Source organism: Amblyraja radiata, chromosome 22 (assembly GCF_010909765.2).
Source record: "Amblyraja radiata isolate CabotCenter1 chromosome 22, sAmbRad1.1.pri, whole genome shotgun sequence".
Taxonomy (NCBI): Eukaryota; Metazoa; Chordata; class Chondrichthyes; order Rajiformes; family Rajidae; genus Amblyraja; species Amblyraja radiata.
In genome coordinates, this window is record NC_045977.1 from 15,661,618 (window position 1) to 15,677,270 (window position 15,653).

General features: G+C 49.0%; 1 protein-coding gene across 1 annotated transcript in view; it reads right to left on the reverse strand.

The window, feature by feature from the left end:
• Window positions 1-3,619: 3,619 nt before the first annotated feature.
• The window catches only part of mss51 (MSS51 mitochondrial translational activator), a 28,432-nt gene continuing 16,398 nt past the window's right edge, over window positions 3,620-15,653 (reverse strand). Inside the window, exons 6-7 of the mRNA XM_033040467.1 lie at window positions 6,164-6,257; window positions 3,620-3,981 (exon numbers count right to left, since the gene is read on the reverse strand). Coding sequence (XP_032896358.1) covers window positions 3,759-3,981; window positions 6,164-6,257 — 317 coding nt within the window. The 3' untranslated portion in view covers window positions 3,620-3,758. The remainder of the gene's footprint in view (window positions 3,982-6,163; window positions 6,258-15,653) is intronic.

Below are 15,653 nucleotides of genomic sequence, written 5' to 3' on the forward strand. Positions count from 1 at the left end.
GAGTCTGAAGAAGGTTCCCGATCCAAAACGTCACCTATCCATGTTCACCGGAGATGCTGCCCGACCATCTGAGTTACTCCTGCACTGTGTCTTTTTTTTGTAAACCAGCATCTGCAGTTCCTTGTTTCTCTATTGAATCACATGTCCTACAATTTTACAGTAGCCCTTCACCAGCTACTGTAAGTCAGGAAGAAATAAAGATGATCTGAAATGTGTGTGTGTGTGTCCCACAAATGCAAGATATCTTTACTCATTGAATAATGTCTTTACTACATGAATACAGTTCACCACCGTGTGGCCCTGTTCCACCACCAGCAAGCAGTTTGTTGTCATCTGTCATCGTATCTGGTTGAACTCCAAATATGTATTGAATTAATAAACTTTGCTAATTTGTGTGTGAATAGGTGGCTGTTTTGTATTAATATTAGGACAGAAATAATATTTGAAGGTGAGAAGAGAAAATTCAATAGTAACCTGAGGGACTACTTTTTTTTAATCTACAAGAGGCAGCACGGTGGCGCAGGGATATAGTTGCTGCTTTACAGCACCAGAGACCCAGGTTCGATCCTGACCAGGGTGACTGTCTGTATGGAGTTTTTATGTTCCCCTTGTGACCACGTGGGTTTTCCCTCGGTGTTCTGGTTTCCTCCCACACTCCAAAGATGTACAAGTTTGTAGGTTCAATGGCTTTTGTTAATTGTTAATTGTAGCTAGTGTGTAGGATAGTGTTGGTGGACGGGGTTATCGCTAGTCAGCAGGGACTTGGTGGGCCAAAGGGCCTGTTTCCACGCTGTATCTCTATATGGAACAGGCTGCCAGAGGGGGTAGATGAGGCAGGTGTTATCTCAACGTTTAAGAAACATGTGGATAGGGACATGGATAGGAACGTTTTGGAGAAATATGGGACAAACGTAGGCAGGCGGGACGTGTAGATGGGGAAAGATAGTCAGCATGGGCAAGTTGGGCTAAAGGGCCTGTTTCCACTGTGACTCTAAAAAGACTCCCAGTAATTAACATCTTAATTGAAAACACTAAAACCACACACAACTGCTACATATTGTGCACGTAACAATGAGATTGTCAAGATTACAACTTTCTTCAAAACCCAAAAATTAATATTTATAACCATATGTATTTCCATCTGAAACTCTTATATTTGTATTTGTTTTCCCAAATCTCATAAACACTGCAAAGTCAAATTGAAATGAGCTATAACACAAGTAATATCACCGCAGATTGTCCTTTAATTTTCTGAAAATTGGCATGTTATCCAACAGGTTTAATCAACGATGCTTTGGAGACAGTGCAGAGGAGGTTTACCAGAATGCTGCCTGGATTAGAGGGTTTATAGAGGAGAGGTTGGATAAACTTGGATTGTTTTTCTCTGGAACGTTGGAGGTTGAGGGGAAAACTGATAGAAGTATATAACATTATGAGGGCATAGACAGGGTAGACAGTCAGAACCATTTTCCCAGGGGTGGGAATGTTCAACACTAGAGGGCATAGAGGTGAGACTTACTTACTGCCTATTGTGCCTCCTGGCATGTAGGGCAGCAACGAAGGTCCTCCACTCAGTAGTGTTAATTCCTTCAGTTGCTGTTTCCATAACATATTTGTTTTACGTGACAGGGTTGTTAGCCTTGTCCTCAATCTCCAACCTGGAGGACCAGTGGATTGCTCTTCATCTCTCCTCTACCCTTCGACCCGTCCAGCATGGGAGACCCTAACAGGAGATGAATCTCCCGCTGGCATAGCGTAGAGGTGAGAGAGGGAGATTTTATTGGAGATGTGCGGGGCAAGTTTTTTTTACACAAAGGGTGGTGGGGGTATGGAGTGCATTGCCAGGGGTGGTGGTGAAGGCAGATATGATAGTGGTGTTTAAGTGGTTTTTAGATAGGCCCATTGGATTGCAAGGAATAGAGGGATATGGATCGTGTACAGACAGTTTAACTTGGCATCACGTTCGGTGCAAACATTGTGGGCCGAAGGGCCTGTTCCCATGTCGTACTGCTCTATGTTGATGATGCTACCATTAGAACAGAGATGTAAGTGACATTTTCCACAAGATTCCTGCTGTGAATCCGTCTCAGTCGGAAGAAGGGTCTCGGCCCGAAACGTCGCCCATTCCTTCTCCGCAGAGATGCTGCCTGCCCCGCTGAGTTACTCCAGCATTGTGCGTCCGTCCATTTCCTGAGATGTTCATCTCCATCTCACTACTGGCCATGTGATGCTGTTCTGATCAGGGATTGGCTATTGGACACAAAATGACATTGTCTAAAATCTGTGTCGCTCATTCACAAAACGTGGCAGTGGCTAAAACAGCTCAGCATTCATTGGCCACCCCTAGCTGCAATTGTCGTGGTTTATTGGGTTACTCTTGGCAGCACACTGGCACAGTGGTGGAGCTGTTGCCTCACAGTGCCAGAGACCCGGATTCAACCATGACCTCGGGTGCTATCTATGCGGAGTTTGCACGTTCTCCCCGTGACCGCGTGGGTTTTCTCCGGGTGCTCTGGTTTCCTCCCACATTCCAAAGACCTGCAGGTTTGTAGATTAATTGACCTCTGTAAATTGCCCTAAGTAAGTGGGATACAAACTAGGGTGATCGATGGTCAGTGTGGACCTGGTGGGCTGAAGGGCCTGTTTTCATGCTGTATCTCTAAAGTTTAAATTAGTTTAGAGATGCAGCGTGGAAACAGGCCCTTCGGCCCACCTGGACCCCGCCGACCAGCGATCGCAGCACATTAACACTATCCTACACACACTAGGGACAATTTACACTTACACCTACATACCTGTAAGTCTTTGGAATGTGGGAGGAAAACAAAGATCTCGAAGAAAACCCACACAGGTCATGGGGAGAGCGTACAAACTCCATACAGTCAGCACCCACAGTCAGGATCAAACCCGGTAAGGCACAACTCTACCACTGAGCCACTGTGGCTCTGCCAGCTCCATGTGACTACACTTAGCCTTCATACTTCCCAACAAGCTTCAACCCCTGAAGTCATGATTCCTTAATTATACAAGGATGAGCACTCGTTCAGCGGTGAGTTGTACGCTGCAGAGTAACAAATGGAAGATTCTACCAGCCATCCTCCAGATTAACAGTGAACCCAGGCTGTAGGGACCAGACCGCCATGCAGGTATTCAAAGTCATGAGGGGCTTTGACAAAGGAGATGCTGAGAACATCTTTCCAATGGCAGCATAATTGGTAATCAAGAAAAGTCTTCTGGGCACTTGGTATCCCAGAGTAGGTTCTGGATGGAAGCTGGTTGGATAATGATAAAAAGGAAATTAAATAGATGGCTCCCCAGCCAGGTGGCTCATTGTGCGCTGGTGACAGAAGTGGATCTGCAATCATGTTTTACAATCTCTCCACTCTTGTAAACCTCTACTCCAACAGCAACATGTCTTACTTTAAATGTGCTATTCCCTTCATCATGTATCTGTGCACTGTGGATGGCTCAACTGTAATCACGTATAGTCTTTCCGCTGACTGGTTAGCATGCATCGAAAGCTTTTCACCGTATATCGCACCACATGACAATAAACTAAACTAACACTCGATGGGGAAACATTGCTGGGGTGAGGGGGAGAAGAGGGCACCAGGGAGACTGCGTACACCAAGTGGCCCCCTTTCTGTGCCGCATGGGTTTATTAGTGGTTAATGGGGTTCATCAAATACAACAGGTTGGTTTCTCACAGCTACAGACAGCTCTGTTGCCGTCCGCATTGCTGGTAACCCACACTGAGCTCAAAGACTGTCCTCTTGACCATGGTCCTCGGTGGCCATCCCCTCCGCAGACTCTGTGAATCCCTGGAACATCAGGTAAGTGGCGTTGCTGCTGACCAGCTGCTTGTTGGGATTGGACTGCACCTGCTCCAGCTTCAACGAGGCGAAAGGATTTGTCCCGTAGCTGATGATCCTGGTTTCCAGTTCGTGCAGGATCTGCAGGGAATATTTCAACTCCTGGTCACTGCAGACGGGGAGAAAGGAAGAAAATCAACGCAGTCAGCATTTCAGATGTGTGGAGGAGATTGTCTTCACATAATGTTTCACATGGTGGCGCAGCAGTAGAGTTGCTGCCTTTCTGTGCCACAGACCCGGGTTCGATCATGAGCATGGGTGCTGTCTGTACAGAGTTTGTACGTTCTCCTCATGACCACGTGGGTTTTCTCCAGGTGCTCTGCTTTCCTCCCACACTACAAAGACCTGCAGGTAACCTTGTAGGTTACTTGTCTTTGGTAAAATTGTAAATTGTCCCTCGTGTGTAGGATAGTGCTAGTGTACAGGGATCGCTGGTCAGTGCGGACTCAGTGGGCCAAAGTGCCAGTTTACACATTGTATGTCTAAAGTCTAAAGTCGTCTCCTTTTCAACTCAAGAGTCAGCACACTAGTTTAGCTATCATGTCCATTATTAACTCAAGGAAACATTTTTTATAATAACATTTTTATTCTTTTAGAGAATAAAGACATAACTGCAAGACCAGCATTTATTGCCCATCCTCAATTGCCCTTGAGAATGTGGTGGGGACGATTCCTCCTTATATCCCAGTTCTGTTGTGGAGAACATTCAGGGACCACTCACGCCCCTAGTATTCTCTCCCCTCCTCTCTCCCATCGGGTATAAGATACAAAAGCATGAACGTGTGCAGCGGCAGATTCGAGACTCGAGCAAATTTCTCTTTTTGTTTAGTTTAGTTTAGTTTAGAGTTACAGCACCTGAGGTGAAGAATAACCTAGTAAAGGAAGGAAAACAAAACTAGGAGGCAACATCATCACAGATGTCATCTGGTGACAAAGATTGCACCTGACCATATACGGATGATTGACTCTGAAAGATAAACTGCAGCAATTTAGGGGGGAAAATACCAACCATTATAAATGGTTCAATGGTGCTTTTACTGTTGTGGGTGCGCAGTGCAAACACACAGTTAAATTATTTTCTTACAAACAGTCCAGTAGGGTGTTGCCATCCCCAAGCACATGCCTGATAGAAACATAGAAAATAGGTGCAGGAGTAGTTGGCCATTCGGCCCTTCGAGCCTGCACCGCCATTCGATATGATCATGGCTGATCATCCAACTCAGTATCCTGTACCTGCCTTCTCTCCATACCCCCTGATCCCTTTTGACACAAGGGCCACATCTAACTCCCTCTTAAATATAGCCAATATATATAACCAATGAACTGGCCTCAACTACCTTCTGTGGCAGAGAAGCAAGTGTACAGAAATAGTCCACTGAACCCGCATGCAAGAGGCGCCATGTTTTGGCGCCATATTCAAAGTCCAGGCCGCACTCTAGGTATTATGAGCGGTGCCCGTTCCAGGCGAGCCCCAGGCTGCTGCGGGGCCTCCAGCCGTCGCCTTCCCTTTGACGTGGGAGTCGACCTGTGAACCCACGTCCCTCTCCTCGTCCGTCCACCTTTGTTCCCAGGGGGGGGGGGGGTGGTGGGAGCCTCCCACAGCCGACCTCGAGGGTGGGGTTGGCCAGACCCCGGTTCCCTCTCCTCCCCTCTCCCACCGGCCTCGCTCCTCACCGGTCACATCCGTAGTCGGCTCGGTGGGCTCCCACTGTAGGACGTGGTTCCCCTGGTTCCTGCGCCCAGCCGCGGGGGACCGGCTCGGCGGCTTCTCCTTGTAGGCCACCAGCACACCACGAGTGAATTTGTCCAAGAGCGGAAGGAGGAAGTAGTTGAGGAGGCACAGCACCTTAGCACCGACAAAACATGAGGTCAACTGGTAAGAGTGCCTGAACATATGGAGAAGGGTCTCGATAAGAAATGACACAAATCCATTCTCTCCAGAGATGCTGCCTGCCCAGCTGAGTTACTCCAGCACTTTGTGTCTATCGGTGGTGTAAACCTGCATCTGCAGTTCCTTCCTACACATCCTGAACAAACCTGAACCATGTACCAACAACATTCACCTTTGCTAGACTGCATAGGAGTAAAAATCCAGTGTGATGGGCTCTTACTCGCAACCCTTACGCTCCATGGAATTGGAACGATAGAAATGAACAGGTCGGAAGGTGACAGCACGGCCCATCGTTAATGAACTAGTGAAAGGGGGCATTAAGTTTGTCACTTTGGTTCCACAGTGCAGCCGATGCTGCATAGTGGAGACTATGGAGTCGCTGGGTGGATGGAGTGCTTACCTGTACATAGTGAAGGCAGCTGGGATCTTGTAGTCTCTGAGCAGCAGGAGGGTTGGCAGCCAGCATTCCGTCAAGCCTTGCGACGCGTGGAACCCTGGGGCGTGGAGAGAGCGGGCTGCAATCACACACTGAGGTCATCCTCCAGCAACTTGTCCAATCCACTGCCTACATCTGCTCAGCCGTGATTATCACCCCCCCCCCCCCCCGCACCAGATGGAGTCCCCAACTGCTTCCACTGGTGTCTCCCAGGCACTGCTGTCCGTTAAACTGGTCATAGTTCTTGGCAGATCTCCCGGCTGCTAAACACTTTTGACTCCCCTTCCCAATCCCACACTGACGTTTCAGTCCTGGGCCTCCCCCAGAGTCAGTGTGAGGCCGCACGCAAATTGGAGGAAGAGCACCACATATTACGCTTGGGCAGCTTACACCCCAGCGGTATGAATATTGATCTCTCTAATTTCAAATTACCCCTGTATTCTCTCTCTGACCCTCCCCCACCCTAGTCATCCTGCCAGTTCCACTGTTCGCATCCATATACCCTTTCGTTATCACCTCTTCTTCAGCCAACAATGGACCATTGTGGGCTCCACCTTTCCTTGGCCATCGGTGCCGACTCTGATTTGTTCTGTACCTTTTCATACCTCTCGTTTCCCTTCCCCCTGACTCTGTCTGAAGAAGGGTCTCCACCTAATACATCACCTATTCCTTTATCTACTCTGCCATTCAATAATGGCATCTTTCCCTCTCAATCCCATTCTTCTGCCTTCTCCCCATAACCTTTAACACCCTTTCTATTCAAGAACCTGTCAATCTCTGCTTTAAAAATACCTACTGACTTGATCTCCACAGCCATCTGTAGCAATGAATTCCACAGATTCACCAGGCTGTACACAGTATACAGATAAGGGAATAATATTTACTGCAAGGTGAAGTGCAGTTGAGTCTGATAAAAGATAGTCCGAGGGTCTCCAATGAGGTAGCTGGTGACTCCTGGTTGGTAATAGGATGGTTCAGTTGCCTGATAACAGCTGGGAAGAAACTGTCCCTGCATCTGGAGGGTTTAAGAAGGAACTGCAGATGCTGGAAAATCGAAGGTAGACGGAGGGAGCGGTCTCTGCGGAAAGCCGAAAGGGGAGGAGATGGCTTTCCGCAGAGACTGCCTCCGTAACTCCCTGGTCAATTCGTCCTTTCCCATCCAAACCACCCCCTCTCCTGGTACTTTCCCTTGCAACCGCAGGAAATGCTACACTTGTCGCTTTGCCTCCCCCTCGACTCCATCCAAGGACCCAAGCAGTCTTTCCAGGTGCGGCAGAGGTTCACCTGCACCTCCTCCAACCTCATCTATTGCATCCGCTGCTCTAGGTGTCAGCTGATCTACATCGGTGAGCCCAAGCGTAGGCTTGGCGATCGCTTCGCCCAACATCTCCGCTCGGTTCGCAATAACCAACCTGATCTCCCGGTGGCTCAACACTTCAACTCCACCTCCCATTCCGAATCTGACCTTTCTGTTCTGGGCCTCCTCCATGGCCAGAGTGAGGCCTACTGTAAATTGGAGGAGCAGCACCTCATATTTCGCTTGGGTAGTTTACACCCCAGCGGTATGAACATTGACCTCCAATTTCAGGTAGTCCCTGCTTTCTCCTTCTTTCCCCCCTCCCCTTCCCAGCTCTCCCACAGCCCACTGTCTCCGCCTCTTCCTTTCTTCTTCCCCCCCCCCCCCCCCCCCTCCCCCCTCCCCCATCAGTCTGAAGAAGGGTCTCGACCCGAAACATCACCTATTTCCTTCGCTCCATAGATGCTGCCTCACTCGCTGAGTTTCTCCAGCAATTTTGTCTACCTGGATCTGGAGGGACTCATTTTCACACTTTTGAACCTCTTGCCTGATGGGAGAGGGGAGAAGAGAGGACAAGAGGGAATGACTGGGTTGAGAATTGTCCTTGATGTGGCTGATGGCTGTTCTGAGGCAGTGTGAAGTGTAAATGGAGACAATGTAGATGGAGGAGATGGCTAGGTGACATTTCGAGTAGGAAGCCCTTCTTCGGAGAGCCATTATTGAGGGGGTCTGGCAGCATCTCTGGAGAACATAGATAGAAGACTTTTCAGGTTGAGACCCTTTTTCAGACTGATTGTGGTGTGTGGAGGCGGGGGTGGGGTGGGGGGGGGGGGAGAAAGTTGGAAGAGAGATGGGGCGGGACAAAGCCTGGCAAATATGGATATGCGTGAGTGGGGTTTCCATTGACAGATGATTGGACAAAGGCCAGAGATCCTATTTTAGTTTAGAGATACAGAGTGGAAACAGGCCCTTCGGCCCAGCGAGTATTTGCCGACCATCGATCACCCGTACACTAGTTCTATGTTATCCCAGTACCGCATCCTACACACTAGAGGCAATTTACAGAGGCCAATGAACCCACAATACCCCACATCTTTGGAATGTGGGAGAAAACCGGAGAAAACTCCTTGCGGTCACAGGGAGAACGTGCAAACTCCATACAGACAGCAGCCGTAGTCAGGATCGAACTCGGGTCTCTGGTGCTGTGAGGCAAATTGTAAAGTCAGAAGAAAAGAAGAAAGAATAGTGGAAGGGGTCAGGGGGCGGGAGAAATGAGTGGCAATCCAGGTGGGGCACAGGGAAGAGAAGGTGAAGGGGAAAGAAGGGTTGTTTGCAGGTTAGTTCCCAAAAAAATGATGAAGGAACAGTTGTTGGCGCTACCTTTCCCAATCAGTTGGGTTTGTGGTTTGGAGGAAGAGGAGTGTGATGCTCCGCCCTCTAGTGGTCGTACTCTTGCTGTCCTTGTTCTTGGTGCTTGAGTGTGGATTTGGGAGGTGCTGCTAGAGTGAGAGGCTGCAGTTGGTATTTTGTGGATGGTGCCACACCTGGACAGTGGTGCAGCGGTAGAGTTGCTGCCTTACAGCACCAGAGACCCGAGTTTGATCCTGACTTTGGGTGCTGTCTGTATCATACGTTCTCCCTGTGACCGTGTGGGTTTTCAATGTAAATTGTCCCTAGTGTGTGCAATAGTGTTAGTGTACGGTAGTTTGCTCCCTCTCCCATCAGGCGAGAGATATAGAAGTGTAAAAACTCACACCTCCAGATTCAGGGACAGTTTCTTCCCTGCTGTTATCAGGCAACTGAGCCATCCTACCACAACTAGAGAGCAGTCCTGAACTACTATCTACCTCATTGGAGAACCTCGGACTATCGTTGATCAGACTTTACTGGCTTTATCTTGCACTTTGGATTTATTCACATTATTCCCTTTATCATGTATCTGTGGGTGGCCCAATTATAATCATGCGTTGTCTTTCCGTTGACTGCTCCCGTTGACAAAAGCTTTTCACTGCAGCTGACAATAAACTGAACTAACTAACTAACAATCAAAGGTACACAAAATTGCTGGAGAAACTCAGCGGGTGCAGCAGCATCTATGGAGCGAAGGAAATAGGCGACGTTTCGGGCCGAAACCCTTCTTCAGACTGATGGGGGGTGGGGGGGGAGAAGGAAGTAAAAAGGGGAGGAGGAGGAGCCCGAGGGCCGGCGGATGGGAGGGTGGGAGGAGACAGCTAGAGGGTTAAGGAAGGGGAGGAGACAGCAAGGGCTAGCAAAATTGGGAGAATTCAATGTTAATGCCATCCGGACGCAAGGTCCCCAAGTGGAATATGAGGTGCTGTTCCTCCAATTTCCGCTGTTGCTCACTCTGGCAATGGAGGAGACCCAGGACAGAGAGGTCGGATTGGGAATGGGAGGGGGAGTTGAAGTGCTGAGCCACCGGCAGGTCAGGTTGGTTATTGCGGACTGAGCGGAGGTGTTCGGCGAAACGATCGCCCAACCTCCGCTTAGTCTCCCCGATGTAAATCAGCTGACATCTAGAGCAGCGGATGCAGTAGATGAGGTTGGAGGAGATGCAGGTGAACCTTTGTCGCACCTGGAACAACTGCTTGGGTCCTTGAATGGAGTCGAGGGGGAGGTGAAGGGACAGGTGTTGCATTTCTTGCGGGCTTGAATGGAGTCGAGGGGGGAGGTGAAGGGACAGGTGTTGCATTTCTTGCGGACAATCAAGCTGTCCACGGTATACAGATACAGGATAAAAGGAAATACATTTAGTGCATGATAAAGTCCAGTAAAGTCTGATTAAAGATAGTTTAAAGGTCTTCAATGAAATAGATGGGAGGTCAGGACCGCTCTGTAGTTGGTGACAGGGGTGGTGGTAGAGGCAGAGAGGCATTTAAGAGCTTTTCGATAAGCAGGTGGATATGCAGGGAATGGAGTGATATGGATCAGATGCAGGCAGATGAGGTTAGTTTAACTGGGCATCATGTTCAGCACAGACATTGTGGGCCGAAGGGCCTGTTCCTGTGCTGTACTGCGCTACGTTTTTCCATATTCTATGAAGATTGTACGATTGTACAAGAGTTACTCAAAAAGAAGCACAAGTCCTGGCATTACATTCCTTCCTCTGGCTTCACAATCCTTTTGTGTCAGTTCTGCGGTGTTAATCTCAAGCCGTTGTTCCAGCCATCTGCCTATCAGAAACCTCCCTTTGCCTGTATCTGATTATCGCCTCCCCCCAGGCTTTGTCCTGCCCTTCCTCTCCCCCAGTGTTATTCCCCCCCCCCCCCCTCACAATCAGCAATCAGTCTGAAGAAGGGTCCCAACCCGAATCGTCACCTATCCATGTTCTCCAGAGATGCTGCCTGACCCGCTGAGTTACTCCAGCACTGTGTGCCTAAAACATATTAAAGCAAGGCTAATTATTTGAAAGAAAGTATTCCGGCTGAGCTAAAGCAAGAGAAGTGTTCTGTTGATGATAAGCTATGCGGTCTGGACATACTCAATGTAGATGCCATGATGTAGCAGTTCATTCCTCCTTTATCTGAAATTTTTAACATGGTAGAAAACAAGAGTATGCACAATACTAATAATAGAAAGCAAAATATCATGTGTGGCAAAGAACTGCAGATGCTGGTTTAAATCGAAGGTAGACACAAAATGCTGGAGTTACTCAGCGGGACAGGCAGCATCTCTGGAGAGAAGGAAAGGGCGACATTTCGGGTCGAGACCCTTCTTCAGACTGATGTCAGAGGAGTGGGCGGGACAGAGATAGAGTTAAGTCGGAGACAGTAAGACTGGTGGGAGAACTGGGAAGGGGGAGGGGATGGAGAGAGAGGGAAAGCAAGGGCTCTTTGAAGTTAGAGAAGTCAATGTTCATACCGCTGGGGTGTAAGCTACCCAAGCGAAATATGAGGTGCTGGAGGGATTTGTGTCGTTTCTGATCCAGACCCTTCTCCATATGTTCAGGCACTCTTACCTGGAGAGGGGGTGGTTTGGGTGGGAAGGGACGAGTTGACCAGGGAGATGCAGAGGGAACGGTCTCTGCGGAAAGTAGAAAGGGGTGGAGATGGGAAGATGTGGCCAGTGGTGGGATCCCGTTGGAGGTGGTGAAAATGTTGGAGGATTATATGCTGTATGCGACGGCTGATGGGGTGGAAGGTGAGGACAAGGTCCTTGTTACGAATGGGGGGAGGGGCAGGAAGAGCGGAGCTGTGGGATATCGAGGAGACCCTAGTGAGAGCCTCATCTGTAATGAAAGAGGGGAATCCCCATTCCCTAGAGAATGATCTGAATGATCCGATGATCTAGTATCGAAAACCACGTCCTGCGTCCAAATGCGGGATTAAAGGAGGAATTGGGAATAGGGGATAGTCTTTACAGGAAGCAGGGTGGGAAGAGGTGCAGTGTAGATAGCTATGGAAAACGGAAGTCGTTGAAGAGACGAAGAGCATGTGAGGTGTCTTGGACATAGGTAGCGAAGGATTGGACCAGGGGGGATAGGATGGAGTCGAGGTATGTGGAAATTAATTTGTTGGGACATGAACAAGAAGAAACAATGGGTCTGCCAGGACTGTTCTGTTTATGGATTTTGGGGAGAAGATAATATCGGGCCCTGCGGGGCTGGGGAACGATAAGGTTGAAGACTTTAGAGGGCAGAGAGCTGGAAGTAATGAAATCAGAAATAGTGTGTGATGTTAAGGTCTGGTGCTCGTCTGTGGGGTCATGGTCCAAAGATAAGTAGGAGGAGGTGTCTGAGAGTTGTCGCCTGGCCTCAGCACGGTAGAGGTCAGTGTGCCATACTACCACGGAGCCGCCCTTGTCGGCGGGTTCGATTACCCAGTCGGGGTTACTGCAGAGTGAGCGGAGGGGCTGTAGGCTCAGGGGGGGAGAAGTTAGAGTAAGTAAGGGGAGCGGAAAAGTTGAGGCAGTTGATGTCCCACCGGCAGTTGGAAATGAAAAGGTCTAAAAAAGGTAGAGGGCCATCCCGGAATCCAAGAGGAGGGGGTCTGGGGGAGACGGGAGAAGGGGTCATCACTGGATGGTGAGGACTCCTTCCCATAGAAAAAGGCACAGAGGCGACGGAAGAAGAGCTCTTTATCGTGGCGGATCCGAAACTCATTGAGGTGGGGGCGGAGGGGAACAAAGGTGAGGCCTCTGCTGAGGACAGACTGTTGCGTATCAGAAAGGGGGAGATCAGAGGGGATGGTGAACACACGGCAAGGGTGGGGGTTGTGGTCCTCCGCTCACTCTGCAACAACCCCGACTTGATAATCAAACCCACCAACAAGGGAGATGCCGTGGTGCGCTGACCTCTACCGGGCTGAGGCCAGGCAGCAACTTACAACTGACAGAAGCCACATCTTTGCTGTGAGTGAGCAAACGTCACCTGCACATCACTGGCCCGAAGCGGCTTCTCCCGATAAAAGGTTTTCTATGGCACATCTGTAGAAGTTGCGATGACGATTGTTGGGTTTTCTTGGCCGTAGCTTCCATGTGGCTGGTCTGGGACAAATTGCTGGTGATATTTACACCCATGAACTTGAACTTGCCTATATGAGCCTGGTTATTAGTGCCGGGACTTGTCAGCTCACAAAGACTTACCGCCACTACTGGATCATAGCATTCCCCTGCAGGACAACATATCTCCCACACCCCTGGCCTGATGACAGGCTAATCCTGGCTGGGGTTTTGACCCCTTTTGGGCTTTTCAGCACGTTCTCCAACAGCTAAAGTTGGTGGGGCTATAAGCTAAGGCAGAGGGAGCCAAGCCCAGCTCCCACTTTGGAGATAAAACACATCCCCCAGCCAAGTTCAGAAACAATATGCCAAATAGACTGACTTGATTGTAATCATATATAGTATTATCAGATCTGTTTGCTTAGCAGGCAATACCAAGATTGCCACTGTACCTCGGTACACGGGACAATATAAACCTAAATAAATATCGCCAATTCCTCTGATATAATCTCCCAACTTTCTGGCCTCTACCATCTAAAAAAAATGAGGACAGTGATATTGGAAGATTATCACAGAGGGGTTGATATTAGGGCGGGAGATGAAAGTTCAGTCAAAGAGCCAGGTTTATGCAGAGTCAGAATCAAGGAGAAAAAATATAGTTCTCAGTCGGAGAGAAGGCGGCGGGAGGAATGGGTAGGAAAAGGCAATATCTCTAATAGGGTGTGTCCAAATGGCTTCATGGGGGGCGTATACCAGCACGTGAAGCTTGTCTGTGTGATGTGTTGTAAATAGTGAGTCTGTAGGACATTGTGCAAAACTAGAGCTCACACGATGATCGGTTCTGGATAATGGGAATGATTGGGTTAATGTATGAGGAGCGTTTGATGGCTCTGGGCCTGTACTCGCTGGACTTTAGAAAGATGAGGGCAGATCCTATTGAAACCTACTAAATAATGAAAGGCCTGGACGGAGTGGATGTGGAGAGGATGTTTCCACTAGTGGGAGAGTCTAGAAACAGAGGGCACGGCCTCAGAATAATAGGATGTCCCTTTCGAATGGAGATGAGGAGAGATTTATTTTGCCAGAGGGTGGTGAATCTGTGGTGTCCATGGCCGTGGAGTCCAATTCAAAAAATATTTTTTAAGTGGCGATTGATATTTTTTGATTAGTAAGGGTGTCAAAGGTTACGGGGAGAAGGCAGGAGAATGGGGTTGAGAGGGGAAAAATAGATCAGCCACGATCGGATGGTGGAGCAGAGTTGATGTGTCTAATGGCCTAATTCTGCCCCTGTGTCTTATGATCTACGAAATGTCCACTTGTTATACAGGCAGAAAGAGAGGGAGATAAAATTGGAGAAATCATTATTCAACCTGGAGAGATGCAATTTGCTCAGAAGGAAGATGAGGCGTTGTTTATGTTGGGCCTCGTTGTAATACAAGTCCGCCATTGAATTCCCAGAACCCCGTGGTCCCAGAGCCTTGCTGTATGATCTGTTTTGCCAGACCAACAGAGGTCACGGGCCTCGGGGGGGGGGGGGGGGGGGGGGGGAGGGGAGATACCTGGCCCACAAAGTCAGCCTTGGAAGTTGGCAATGGGAACGGATCAGCAGACTCTAGCCAGGCCAGAGTTCCAGACCCCCGGCCACAGGGGGGCAAATTCGGCCGAGATTGACCCCCTCACCTGGTCTTGGTGCCACATTTTCAGGAACGGGATTTCAAGCGCACCCCTAAAATTTTGTCTGGATTAAAGGAGGTGCCAGACCAGCAGTTGCCAGAAAATCCATGGTGGTCCTGTAGTTACAAACGCTTGGAGACTGACACAAAAAGCTGGAGTAACTTAGCGAGCGGCTCAGGCAGCATCTCTGGAGGAATGGAATAGGTGACGTTTCAGGTCCAGACCCTTCTTTAGACTTTCTCGATCCGAAACGTCACCTATTCCTTTTCTCCAGAGATGCTGCCTGAGCCGCTCGCTGAGTTACTCCAGCTTTTTGTGTCAGTCTCCGGTTTAAACCAACATCTGTAGTTCCAACCTACATGTTACAAGAGGCTTGCTCAGATTTAGTTTGCAAATTCCTTTTTGCCATTTGGCAATGTTATCAATGGAACTTGCACTTTAGGCACAGCGTCCTGGAATTATGCCAACTATTTTGAAACGGCCTCATCATTAATGTTGATAGATCAGTCTGTGCGAGTTGGTAAGGCCCTGGGAACAGGCTGGATAATTGGGAACATCAGTAATTCAAGGCCTGTCACTTCAGTGGCATTAATTGCTCTGTGCTATGCATGTGCATGTTATCACTTGTAAAGCTAGAAGAGTCGCCATCTGCTCCAGCCTTTTACAAGCCTGGGGCACGAACATGAGCTCAATTACTTGCAAAAAGAATCTCCCTCAAGATACATTTCCACAGGGGATCCAGGGAGAAGGGGTTGCCCGGGATTACTGCTACCCGAGTCAGAAGGTTGCAGATATGAGACCCACCACAGACAGGAGGGGGAGAGAATGCTGACATCAAAGTGAGCACCGCGGTCTCAACCCTCATCTCCCCCCTCCCATCAGGCACGAGGTACAGAAGTGTGAAAACGCACACCTCCAGATTCAGGGACAGTTTCTTCCCAGCTGTTATCAGGCAACTGAACCATCCCATCCCCAACTAAACCATGGTCCTGACCTACTATCCACCTCAGCGGACTATCTTTAATC